This window comes from Condylostylus longicornis, unplaced genomic scaffold, assembly GCF_029603195.1.
Source record: "Condylostylus longicornis isolate FDR11 unplaced genomic scaffold, ASM2960319v2 ptg000038l, whole genome shotgun sequence".
In the NCBI taxonomy this organism is placed as follows: domain Eukaryota; kingdom Metazoa; phylum Arthropoda; class Insecta; order Diptera; family Dolichopodidae; genus Condylostylus; species Condylostylus longicornis.
In genome coordinates this window covers 8327784-8341820 of record NW_026578007.1, presented here as the reverse complement: position 1 = coordinate 8341820, position 14037 = coordinate 8327784, and the positions used below count along the sequence as shown (strand labels likewise).

General features: G+C 24.6%; 1 protein-coding gene across 1 annotated transcript in view; it reads right to left on the bottom strand.

Annotated features, from left to right (window-relative positions):
- LOC129609264 (GATA zinc finger domain-containing protein 14) overlaps window positions 1-14037 on the bottom strand; it is a 75001-nt gene that overhangs the window by 11353 nt on the left and 49611 nt on the right. The window contains exons 2-4 of the mRNA XM_055521199.1: window positions 9132-9228; window positions 740-815; window positions 588-671 (exon numbers count right to left, since the gene is read on the bottom strand). Of these exons, the coding sequence (XP_055377174.1) occupies window positions 588-671; window positions 740-815; window positions 9132-9188 (217 nt within the window). The 5' untranslated portion in view covers window positions 9189-9228. The remainder of the gene's footprint in view (window positions 1-587; window positions 672-739; window positions 816-9131; window positions 9229-14037) is intronic.

The window sequence follows — 14037 nt, the reverse complement described above, 5'->3', positions numbered from 1 at the left end:
TTTTTTCCAAAAAATGAGTTATTATTTTCAATAGAGTTATATATTTTGAAAATACTTAGTGTACTCTTCTTTTCACTCTATTTTGTTTGCTTTTGCCTGTTAAAAATTGTTTTAAAAATTAAATTTTTAACATTCCAATCGTAATTTACTCGAAATTTCATTTTTGCAAATAGGCCACTAATGCGCTGAGCGCCTCAAATTTTATTATACGTCATCGAAAATAATTTCAGATTTCAAAGAAATTCAGATATCAAATTTAAAAGAATAATTCAGATTTCAAATTTAAAAAATTAATTGTTTGCAGAATAGACCTATTATGTTTAAAAACTTATTAATTAACCGAATTCGCTGTATTATATTCCTTTTTTTAAATCAATGCTATACGAGATAACAAAATTTTTGTTATTTGATTATAGAGTGTGCTCTGAAACCTCCGAATATGACTAGATTCTGTTTCTTACTTGAAAACCGACAACACTCCATTAAATTTTATATAACATTGTAGCAAAAAGTATTTAACTAATATATAATTCTTATATAAGTACTAGTTCAAATAAATTAAAGTTTTTCTTTTAAATCGAAATTACCAATATCAGATGAGGTTCCATGTTGAGCGTTAACAGCTATTTTATTTAATGTTTCTATGAACACATTTGAGGCTGAGGCAGATCCTACATTAAAAATAATAAAATGAAATATTTTACTCTTAATTAATTTTAATTTATTTTGACTAATTTACCCTGAAGAGCTTTTAAATAAGCTTTTCCAGCTGTAATTAATTGTCTTGCACATGGATTGAATTTTTCAATTATGCTCTGAAAAAATATAAAAAGAAAATGACATTTAATAATAAAAAATTATAATTTGAAATTTTTTGTTTAGAAAATTTTAAAAATTTTCAATAAATTATTTAGCTGAATTCTTATTTTTACAAAAATTTTCAAAATTTTCAATTCTTATTCTTACAAAAATTAAAAAATGCCTTTAATTTGTCAATAAATGATGAAAAATACATAAAATTGGAACAATAATAATAACAAATTAATTGGTGCTGTAGTTAAATTTAACCTTATGTTAATAATAATGGTAGTACATAGTATGTAACACATAAGCTTAAGTAGGATTATTAATTTATAGCTACTTTTATAGTAATTAATTAACGATTAACTTGTCACTTGTTGTTGTTCATATCTTGATTTCGAAATATCATTTAAATAATTAAATTAAAATGCAATTATTTTATGCGACATTACTTTTTAACCCTTTAGTGCATCATTTTTTAATTTCAAACGAAATTAAATGTGTTTTTTTTTGGATTACATATTTGTAAGAATTGCTAGTGATAATTTCATTAGATGCTCCAAAAATCAAATAAGAAAACATCGGAAATATACTGAATGAGATTTTGATGAAAGCATCAATTTTTCACAGTAGAATTTTCAATTTCTTTACTGTGACATTTTTCTTTTAATTCGTTAAATATCAAATTTTTAAATTTATTTTAATCTTTAAATTTATTTTAATGTTAAACATTTTTATTTGAAATATACGCAGTTTCCTAGTGTACCAAATGAGTGTAAATGACGTTAGCCATGAATTAAAACGCGACATAACGTATGCGTCATGAATTACCATATACGTTGCCAACGCAATACGCAATTGATTAAGTTTAGTGCATAAGTATTTTTTATATGTGATAAAATGGATGGTGAAGAAAACATTTCGATTTTAAAAATTTAAATTTTCCATTTATAATTAAAAAATAATTTTTAAAATGTTAACTCAAGCGAATGACGTGATTCACATGATCGTCAAATTTTTGTCATACTAGGAAACGCCCAAAATTTTAAGTATTTTTGAATTTTAAAAATTGATTCCTCTATGAACGGAAACTTGCGTAGTAATGTTTTCTTACTAGCTTTAAAATTTCAGCTTTTATAGTCAAAATATTTAAATTTTGCTTTGCTGGCACTGCTGCATCAAAACTTTATTTTTGCATATTTATGTATTCCAAATGTTTGGGTTTATTATTCTTGAAACAATATTTTGATTTTTCTACTCAATTCTTTACTTCTCATAAATAGATTATCGAATAAGTAACATTTATCATTGCACCAGAAGACATAAGCGTTAACACTATAAAAAACTGTACAAACTAGGTACACTGGTCGGACCCAATACATCCGTGAGGGTCGAGGTGCATTGTCATCTCGACTTGCAATCGCATTTAAGGGTTAAAGATTTATTAAATAAAATAATTTTGACTATTATTTGAATTTTTAAATCTTTATTTTAATCATATTAAATTGTTGCATTGTCCATCAGAAAAAAATTTAAAAAATTTAAGATTAAATTTTTTTTTTAATTTTGTGTTTATGTCTACGAAAACTTACAAATTTTTGTTTTTTAAATCGAACCGCAGAACCAAAAAAATAAATATGATAATCGTATATTCTAAAATTTGATTAATTTACGCGATTGCATGTCTACTAAGAATTACACCTGTACTTATATACGTTAGAACACCATGTAATTCTTATATTGTGTGTTTGAATTGAAATTGTAACGCTTTAAATACTATAGACGTACATACTCTATATTTATATCGTATATCAATAAAATGCCGTGAGTTCTAAAATTCTTATATTTTATAGAATGCTGACTAATGATTATTTTGTATTTTTTTGCTATTTCTTTTAAAGTGTTAATAAAATTGCATGTTTCAGAAGAATGTTGTTCCATTGCTTTTTTTTCTTTTCTTTTTAAATTATTATTGCGGTTATTTGGTTCTCATTTTTCTTCTTCTTTGACTTTATTTTGTTCCATTTTTATATCTGTATACGAACGTATATTCAAAGGGTATACTAAATTTGCCTTACCGTTTGTAACGCTAAGAAATAACGGTCTTAGATATAGACTCAGGTGTATGTTTTTGATCAACGTCAAATTCTGAGTTGATTTAGCTTTGTCTGTCCGTCCGTCCATCCGTCCCAACGATTACTCAAAAACTAATTGAGCTAAGTTCACCAAATTTTCACAAATAATTTATTGTAATAAGTGCCAGAACCCTATTTAAATTGAGCATGATCGGGGTACCGCTTTGGGTAGCTGCCATACAACTACAAAGTTTATTTGGCTATATCTCAGAAACTATAAAAGCTATGGTATTGAAATTTCACACAAGCGAATATATTAGTAGGGCCAATGTGTTTTATAAAAGTTGTTGAAATCGCTTGACTCCCTCGGGTAGCTGTCGTAGAACTTCAAAAGTTATTTGGCTATACCTCAGAAACTATAAAAGCTGTGGTATGGAAATTTCACACAAGCAAATATGTTAGTAGGACCGATGTGCTTGATAAAATTCATTAAAATTTCTTGACTGTTTCTGTTAGCTGCCATAGTAGTTTGGTAAAACACATTGTACTGAAATTTTGCATAAATTAATATGGTAATACGGCAACTTAAAGTCATAGTCTATCCCATAGTCAGTTATGGCATCTTTATTCGCACATAAGATAACAAATTCGTACGGGTACCACAGAGTTGACAAGGTCAACTCTATTTTTTCTCGTTTAATTTATTGTTAAAGAATATTTGATTTTAAAATTATTTATTTAGATCAATGAATTATATATAGTTAAGTATAGGAATGTATATGTGTACATGTTTACATAATGCACGAATTTCCATATATACATATTTGATGTAGCCCACCTACGTTTAAAATATATGAAATTATTGTAAATAAGACCTACAACTGTTCATTTTCGTTTTTTATGGGTGAATGTATAAGGTGAAACTGAAAGCGATTTTATATTTCAATTTTTAAAAAAAATTATAAAAAAAAAAATATTTATAATGAACTAATAAAATTTAGTTTTTTTTCGAATCTAATAAATAATTTTTAAGAAATTTTAATTTAACTTCTATTTTAAAGTTTACACTCATTTGTACTCATGTATGTATGAATCTCTATTTGTTTGAATGTAAAATTAAGAGTTTTTAAGTAATTTTTAATATTTTTTAATGATTTATTGAATATCAGCAAAATTTAATGGTGCATCGAATACTGGAATGTAAATATTAAAAAAAATTCTATCTGAAATTGAGGTATGCATTTGATTTACAAACAAAGTTGGTAATAAAATTTGAAATCTTTTTAATAAAATAATTTTATAGTTGGCAGAGTACTATAAAATTAATACAGGAGATAATGCATCCTTTCTATAAAAACTAAATTCAACCTGTTCTGTGTCATAATACTTCTTGTATATTTTGAACAAAAATTGTCATTAAATCATTAATGTAAAATTTTCGGCAAATTATTAAAATTTATAGAATTTACAAACAACCACACTAAAGAAAAATAGTTCCTCACTTGTTCTATTTTCTCTCTCGTGAGAAAATATAAGCAAATATCAAAGCAGAGACAAATTGATTATGTTAAAATAAAATTTTGTTTACAACGATAACAATTTTCAAGTAAGCGGGAAGTTGTTGAAATCTACAAGTTCATAAACTGAAAAGTTGCAAAAATTAAATATTATTCTAACTGTTTGATAAGTCGTCTCCGCGATAACTAACTGTGCTTCGATGAAACGTATTGTTTTTGCAAATAAGAATATATTCCATACATAGGCAATTTTTTGAACTCTAATGGTTTTAAGTATTTTACGTCTGCATATATGTTAAGTATTTGATCTAATTCAACATAACAATATTTAGCAAAATTTTATGAAAAATTAATGAAAACGAAAAAAATACTAAAATTCAACAATATTTCCGTATAAACTCCCAAATGTCCCAAAGAAAAAGGTAGAGAAATTTTTAGGAAATTATTAGCAGCCCTCTTTATTTTGTTTAACTAAAATTTTTATTTGCTTTCCCTCTCATAAGAGCCAGTAAATTTTACTGGTAATAAATATCATTACCAGTAAAATTTAGTAAAGTCAAAATCTTCCTTTACACCTTTCAACATTATTATTTTTAAAATACATACTTATTTCTCTTTACTGCTCTTCCCCTAGGTGTATGCAATAAATGAATATAATTTAGTAGAACAACTTCAATAAAAATGATTTAAGGGAAAAACGAACTACATATTACATACTTTTATATGAGTCTATATATATATAAGTATTTGTATACGCATATCTATATTTTATATTTATTATAACTGTTTAAATATAATTTAAGAATAGTTATTTCGTTTTCTGCAATAAAAATACGCAAAATAAAAATTAATGTTTGTGATCATCATGGTACAAAAATGCGTTTGTATAATATGTATGTAAGTATACATATGCTTGTATGTATGTAAAAAATAATATTGCAATAGTATATTAAAATCAGTTAAAAAAAAAAATTATAAAATATAAAACGGAGAAAAAAAATAAAGAAAAGAAAAAATTAAAAAAAAACCAATCAAAAACAAAAAAAGAAATGGAAGCCAAACAAAAGGAAATGACCTAAAATAGTTAGCGTCTAAGTACAATTTACAATTTATAAGGTTTCATTTCTATAAAATTTCTTCTTCTCTAGATGTAGGTACTTAATATTAATATAGAAATGCATACGTACATGCATCTAATATATGCACTTCTCTACCTTAATATAGTTAAGAAAAAAAAACAGACTGTTTTAAAGTTATAATATTGCATATTGTTGAATATATGTGTGTGTAGACAATTGCTTTGTTTAAGTGGACTTAAAACGGTTTTTAATATAACACACTCAATTTTTTAATTTTAAATTGAAAAACTTATATGTATACATATGTACATTAAGCACTTATGCATATAAATATGTAAGAAGTAATGAATTTTCAACAATTTATAGTACATAAATATATATTTTCATATTATTTATTGCTTACATATAGAAAAAAATTGTATACAGTCGGGCCCATATATAAGCAACTCGCATAAACGCAAGACTTCTTTATTACGAAAACAAACTCAATTTACTCTTCTTTGTTGTTCTTAATTTGTGGTTTATATAAGCATATTGGCTACAAGCAAAAATCTTTTATAAACTTAAATGAATTTGTCGCATTCACCTCCTTCATCTTTATATAGAGCTCCTTTTATAAGGAAAAAAAATTTTTTAATTTCATCTAAAACCGAATTCTGACGTTACAGTTGTCATAAATTATATTTTAATTATATGTAACATTTCATGTCTCTGTAAAATTTGTGTTTATATTCTAACTCGTCTTTTAAGAATACCCGAATATAAGCAAAGAATTTTAGACGCAATTTTGTATACACATGTTAGTGGATTCGATTGAATATATTTATGTAAATATGTATGTATGTACATATAGTAAACATTTATAAATTTGCTTATATGTGAGGTAAGTATACGCGCCAATTTTAGTTCATATGGACATTGTGTAAATAAGTACATTGCACTTTAATTTTAAATAACAAAAAAAAAAAGCAAAATGCAAAAATAAAACAGGTATATATATATGAATTTAAATGTGTATATTATGTCAATACATATAATATTATGAAAATATGTATATAAAGACTTGAAAAAATTTTAAAAGTATTGCAATACTATATGTATATATACCGAAATGTTGACTTTATTTAACGCAATTGTTTTTTGAAAAAACACGTGCAATTTTTCGTATATTTTCGTATATAAGGAGTTCAGTTATGTAAGGGAATCGCAATCTATTGTAGATTAGTTAGTATATTGTATTGGGTTAAAAATGTCTTGAAGTTCAGTAACCGAATTTTATTTACTTACAAATATTTCATGGAAGTCGAAAATGCAGGTTTGCCCAAAGAAATGTAGAAAAATTCGGAACCCAGACAATTTCTAAGTATATCGTAAATATAATATTATAAATGCAAAACATTTAATAATCAATATCGAACTGAAAAATTTTGAGAATGCAAACAAGAATAAAAGTTATTGGTCTCTTTAAATTCATTTATAATATAGAGTAACGACTGTCGAATACAAAATCGGCTGAAAGGGCAGTATAAATTCATTGTAAATTGAGAATCGATATAAGCAACCCATACTCGCATAGATTCCATATAATGTTTTCATACAATAATTGAATTTTAATTCATTAAACTCAATTAAAATGTTTGTTTAATCGATTTTAATAAATAGAATAATAAAATTATTTTGTATACGAGAACAAGAAAGTTTCGTTACGAGAATTATTCAAAGGGCACTGTATATTTGCTTTGCAAATTGCAAGTAAACTCCATAAGATTCGTTTAAATAATTCCATATCATCCATACATAAAAATATTTAATCCTGGCAACACTATAAATGGTCACTTGCATGTATTACGTATGTACTATAATTGTTGCATATAACTAGGAACAATAATATTTTTATAAATGAAAATCTATTTTAACGTAGCGAACTGTAAAAGTGCTGGTATTATTTTGAACATACTTGTACATAATATTAAATAGTATAATTAAAGAGAGGAAAAAGAATTAAAAAAGCGTGTTTGAAGTATGCATAAAATTGAAATTTTGTAATAATTAAATAAAAACAAAAAAAAATCATAAAATTTAATAAATATATATGAAATATTTCCAGAGTAATAGATGATTAGTCTATATTAAAAAATTATTTCAAGTTTTATTAATTTTTTTTTTGTTGTAAATATTAAATTGGATTTTCTATAGAAATTTATATATGTACATATATACAAAAAATCTATATTTTTATGCATAGTACTCGTATATAATTATGTATGCTTTATATATAAATTTATGGTAAAATCATTGTAACCTTCTGTAATATTTTAATTTATTCGGTTTGATTTAGTTCATATGAATATTAATTTGAAATTATTAGAAAAATTTACATTACAATAATTGTACATATTTAATAAATAAATGTAATATTTCACTTTCAATGTGAATATGCCTCTGTATTTGCGTATAAGAGTGATATTTTTCCATAATGCATGCATATTTAATAATATAAATTCATTTATTTGACATAAGGTTATAATCAAAAAAATCAAAAACCTACGCTATTGTATATAACATAATTCTAGCATTTCGGCCCACTTAATAATTTTCTTAATTATTTCACTATCAAAATTAAAATTTTGGGAAATTTCATAAAAAATAAGAGAAAATTTTATTTTGTATCAAACAAGTGTAGCATTTGATTAAATTAACATTTAACGAGAAAAAAGAGAGTTGACTGTGTTAACTCTGTGATATCCGTACGAATTTCTTATCCTATGGGACAGACTATAACTTTAAGTTGCCATATTACTATATTAATTGCAAAATTTTAGTAATGTGTTTTCCATGTTTTGTAAGATATGGTCAAACTACTATTGAAGTTGTATGGCAGCCACGGCAAGAAGTCAAGTAACTTCAACGGTTTTTTTCAAACACATTGGCCCTACTAGTTCGATTGTGTGAAATTTCAATACCACAGCTTTTATAGTTTTTGATATATAACCAAATAAATTTTGAAGTTGTATGGTAGCTACCCAAACCAGTACCTCGATCATACCCAATTTAAATAGGGTTCTGGCATTTACCATATTGCAAATAATATGCGAAAATTTGGTGAACTTAGCTCAATTCGACGCTGATCATATACATATACTTGGGTCCATATCCCAGGCCATTATTTCTTAGTTTTACAAACAGTAAAGCAAATTTAGTATACCCTTCGAACATACGGTTATAAAAATAAGTAAAACTCTTGAGAAAACATTTACGACTATTAATTCTATTGAATAATATAAGCAGAGACATAGAATAATTTGAATTTTAAATTGTATTGTCAAAAATGAAGTTTTAATTGGCAAAATTGAAGTTTCGATTATTTCAAATACATTCTCTTTTATTATTATGTTCACTTGAATTAACAGACTGTGCCAAACGACTATGAAATTTCACCAAGTTTGTCGAATTATTTGAGCATTGAGAGCACAAGTAGTTAGCATTACATATTATCGATTAGTAGTTCAAGAGATATTTAGATATTTTATTACTTGCCCACATTAATTTGTTAGAGTTCATTAAGGTATGTTATGGCTGATCGTTAAAGTATGTGCTGATTTAAAACTAAAAATTTTTAAAATTTTCAATTTCAGACAATATATTTCATAAAATCTTACCTTATAAACACCATCAATGAGTCTAATTATTTCCTCTGGTTCAACTTCTTTGGCCATATTGTAATATCATTGGTATACAAATTATTTAACTTATGAACTGAAATTATACAAAAAAAGAAAAGAAACATAGTTATAGCATTTTACCTTCGTTTAAAACATTTAATTTTAAAAATTTTATTAAATTAAAATTTAAAATTTACAAATTGAATATTAATTGTTTTCAATATTATTTCTAGAATTGCTAATTCCTAAATGACTCAATTATATACTGTAATATATAGAATCAACCCCGTTCTTTCTTTTAAAAATTTTAAAAATACAAGGCATGAGAACACAATGCTGAAAACAAAACAAAAAAAGTGAGATAAAATTTTTTAATTTTAAAATATGCCGCTATCTCAAAACTTTCATTCTATTTACACACAGTCAAACAATTGTATTCGATTTGTATTTGTTGTTTTAGCACTTTAATTAATTAATAAAATACTTTTGCAAAGGCATAGATTGATTGATTGACTCATTTATTATTTTTTTCCAAGACAATGATTGAAAAACTTTGATATTTACAATTTTTCCTGTTATTTTTTTTTTTTTATCTAAATTTGTGACAAAATATCTTATCGTTTATTGTGTGATCTTATCGTAAAAACTTTATATTATTATATTATGTATTTTGATCGAATTTCAAGTATGTTATAAAATCATTTGTTCAAGAGATTTTTTATTAATTTAAAAAAAAAATTAATATTGCCAATAAAAGATAAATTATAAGTTAAAGTGTGTGGTCAATATTTTGTAAAAAAAAATCACCATTATTTGAAATTGTAATTGTGATAAGTCTAAAATATGACATAAATCAAAATTACTCAAAAAATAAATCAATTACTATATGAAGAATTTTTACGACTATTTCATACGTGTAAGTAATAAACGGTCCGAACAAATAATTGAGAGCAAATTGTGAATGGAACGCTGTCTTATATGTAAATTCTGTTATGCAGGAACAATAATCGATCTATAAATTCGAATATTGAAGAATTTTCTTTAATTTTTCATTTAAAAATGTGATTAATGTAATCTACCACAATAAATATAATTCTAAATAATATATATATTTAAAGTGTTATATGTTTAACTTGTAATATGTCCTAAAATGGAACGTTACAATATTCTCAAAGTACCAAAAGTATTTTTGAATAATTTTTTAATTTCATAACCTCTAAAGCATTCTAGAATGCATTTTAAGGTATATCTAATTAAATTTTGAATTGAATATGAATAACATGTAATTTGGCAACTACAATTAGGTCTATTAATTTAAAAATGGTTTAAAGAATTAAGTTAGACATACAAGTACATAGAATCAAATTATTTAAGTTTTAGGATTTTCGTGAAATTTGTAATTATAATAAATAAATTTTGACATAAAAAAAAATGTGTATTTCCGAACACGCTTATAAGCAGCACTTTTAACACGTTGACGGACAGTTGCGTCTATAGCCGTCAAGTTCAAGTTCACTATGTGACATGACGGCAATATCCGTCCAATACGAAACGGTCGTTTTTAGACACTGCGGCTGTAGCAGCACAAATGTGCATTTACCAGCGTACAAGTAGAAGCCTAGTGTCATGTTTTCGAAAAAAAATTTAGTATGCAAGGTTATACATTGAGTATGCACGTGGTTGTGAACGGAGTAGTGCGATCTTGTTTTCTCTTCAATTTACAGTTGCTATTGATACATTTAACAATATTTTTTGTTTATACTGGTAAGTATTTGTTTATGATTGATATAAATTTAGCATTTTTTCATTCATTTAGCGATATTTATAGTTATACTGTTTACTTTTTGTTTTTTATGATATTACATTTGAAATATAAAAACAATAATGTAAATAATAAATGTATAAATAATATACAATAAATAATAATATAAAATAAAATTGAATGTTTTAGCTGAAGTGTCTAGAGTCCGCTGGCGCCATGACGGTTGTAGCCGCAACCTAATTAAAGGTGCTGAATTAATCAAAATTAAGTGTAAATTGAAATTCAAAATTATATTGAAAATAAAATTATTTCATATGATAGTTTCCAACTGTTATAATAATATCGTATTATAAATTTAGGAAGTTATGTGCTCTATAACTGAATTCTGTTTTAAAAGTTCACAAGAAAGTTATTAGAAAGAATTAAATTAATTTTTTCTTTTATAGCGTGGAACAAATGCAAAAATTTTTTCTTTTCTTTTCATAATATAGGCAATAATAAATATTATACCGTTATATTATTTTTGTTAATCTAAATTTTACAGCTATAAAAATTTTATTTGAGAAGAAATATAGAGAAGAAAAACATTTTAATCCATTTGTTAATCCATTTGTTTTATTACACACTTGTTTTCGAATTCTCTATGGCATTATGTATACAAGATATCCATTCTACATACATACATACATAAATCGATTTAATATCGAATAATCGATTTAAATAATTTTGATTTATTTTAAATTTTCTTGTAATATTACTTATGTAATGTTTCAATCCTTAATATTTTTCTTAGTTATAGAAGGCAGAAAGAAGTTGGAGCAGAAAGAAGTTGGAGCAGAAAGAAGTTCTCCTAAATATATGCTAAATTCATTATTTTCTGTGCATTAATCAATACCTTATTCAATTCATTATAACTTAAAGATTTTTTAAATTTTGAGACGCAAATATTTTTTTGTTTTTCAATTTTTATGAATTATATGAAATATTTGAATTTTCCATCAATTTTTCATCATGAACTAGATTTAAATAACTATGCCAACTAAATTTACATAAGTTCAAAGTCCGATTCCTTGTTCCACAAAAAGTCGATAACTGCAAAGTTCGTATTAAATAATTTATAAGAGCACTCTCAAGCTAGTTAATACACGCATTAACGATTTTGCTCGCAAGATTTCAGCAAACACTAAGTTTGATGATTCTAAAATCAACCATTCACCCAGTTAGACTGTTGTTTTATAAAACTTTAAATAATAAACTCCAGTAAATATCCAGTATTTTTGATTCTATATGCTTGAACTTTATTTTCTTAATCCCATAATACGGAATATATGGAAAACAGGGGTTTTAATAACACCGATTTTCCAAAAATTCGATTTCTGGAGAAATTGTTACTTAGCTCTTTTATTTGCTGCTCCCCTCATTTTTTTTTAATTTAAGCATATATTGAATTATGATTGTGTACCACCATTTATTCTTTTGAAAATGAAACGAATTTCATCTAAACGTTATAAATTTTTCGGAGTCGAGTGATTACACGATTAATTTGTACTCGACTGTATTTAGGAAAATGCTATAGGGTCATCTTTAACTTTCCACTTATTTATTTCATAAAATTTAATAATTTTTTATATTAAATGAGATACCTTGTATATATATCAGTAAATGTATATATACATTAATATTTCGAAACGGAAATATATAATGAGATGAAATTAGTTCAACAGTTTAAATATTTAGAGAAAAAATATTATAGATTCAAAATAAAAAATTTTATTAAAACAAAAACACAAAAAAAAAATTTAAGTTAAGTATTTTACGCGATAAAAACAAGTTTTTTTTTTCAAATAAATTCCGAAAGTTTTTCCAATTTAAATTATAAAAAAAAAATGAAAAATATCGGAATAATTTAATGAAAAAAATGTGTGTATGTTGATATACCGAATATGTAAATTAAATGTTTATTAAATTATTTATTAATAAAATTATGTATAGAAAACAAAAAAAAAAAATAGTTTAAAGACCTCTAAATGATAACCTGGAACGTAAAAAAGAAAGCTATAAATATGCACATATATTAAAAAAAAATTTTTAAAATCAAATATGGGAACAAAAGCAAAACTGTTGCAAGTATATCGAACATTTCTAATAAGTTGGAATTCCGTAAATAAAACTTAAGTGTTACCGTGTCATAAAAATTAAACGCGCATATTCCTACCATAACAAACAAAATCGGTATCATAAAATTTATTGGAGTATCCAATTAAATGGATTTATAAAAGTAAAAGTGAATTGCGAGATTTGTGCTACGTAAAATGCCGTATGCAAGATCAGTGCAATATCAATTATTTGCTTATTTATCGATTATTTTAATTATTATAATTAATTAAAATTTTCTTGTTGTTTTTTTTTTTTTGCTTTTTAAATGAATTTTAATAGTTCATGGTTTTGTTTTCAATACAAAAGTAGTGAGAAATTTTTATCGAAATCAATTTTGTTTTTCATAATATTATTTTCTAATAATTGAGAAAATTTTTTAATAAAAAAATAATAAAAAGAAAATTTTAATTACTGCAATGTAATTTTTGTAACATAAATCAATAATATTAAAGGAATTTGTAAAATCAATTGTGTAGTAATCAAGCCGGAAGATAATTTTCAAAAAAAAATTAAGAATTATAATAAATAATGGGCCTATATAGCAAATAATTGACAAATTTCGAATGTAGTATGGAATGGGAGAGGGGGCATTCATAGGTTAGAACACTTAAATTGCTCTTTTAAATGCTATTCGGTGTATAACACAAAATTTAATTAGATTTATAGGTTGTATATATAAAAACATGAAGAAAAATTAAATTTGTATGTATATAGCAATGAATAACGTATATGAAAGATGTCCGTAGAAAATATAAGACTTTCTATTTAAATCAACTGTATTTTATAACAATTTGTTAGGTTTAAAGACTATTAATATATTGGTACTCACTGCAGAAGGTAAGAACTTCTCAATGTTCTTATTAGAATTAGAATATTTCTGCTATCTAACTCATGCTATTTAATTTCTGCTTAAGTGAATAACGAAATTTTGTTTAAACATCATACGCTGGGAGGTGGATTAGTAGACAGGGTTGACTGAGGATG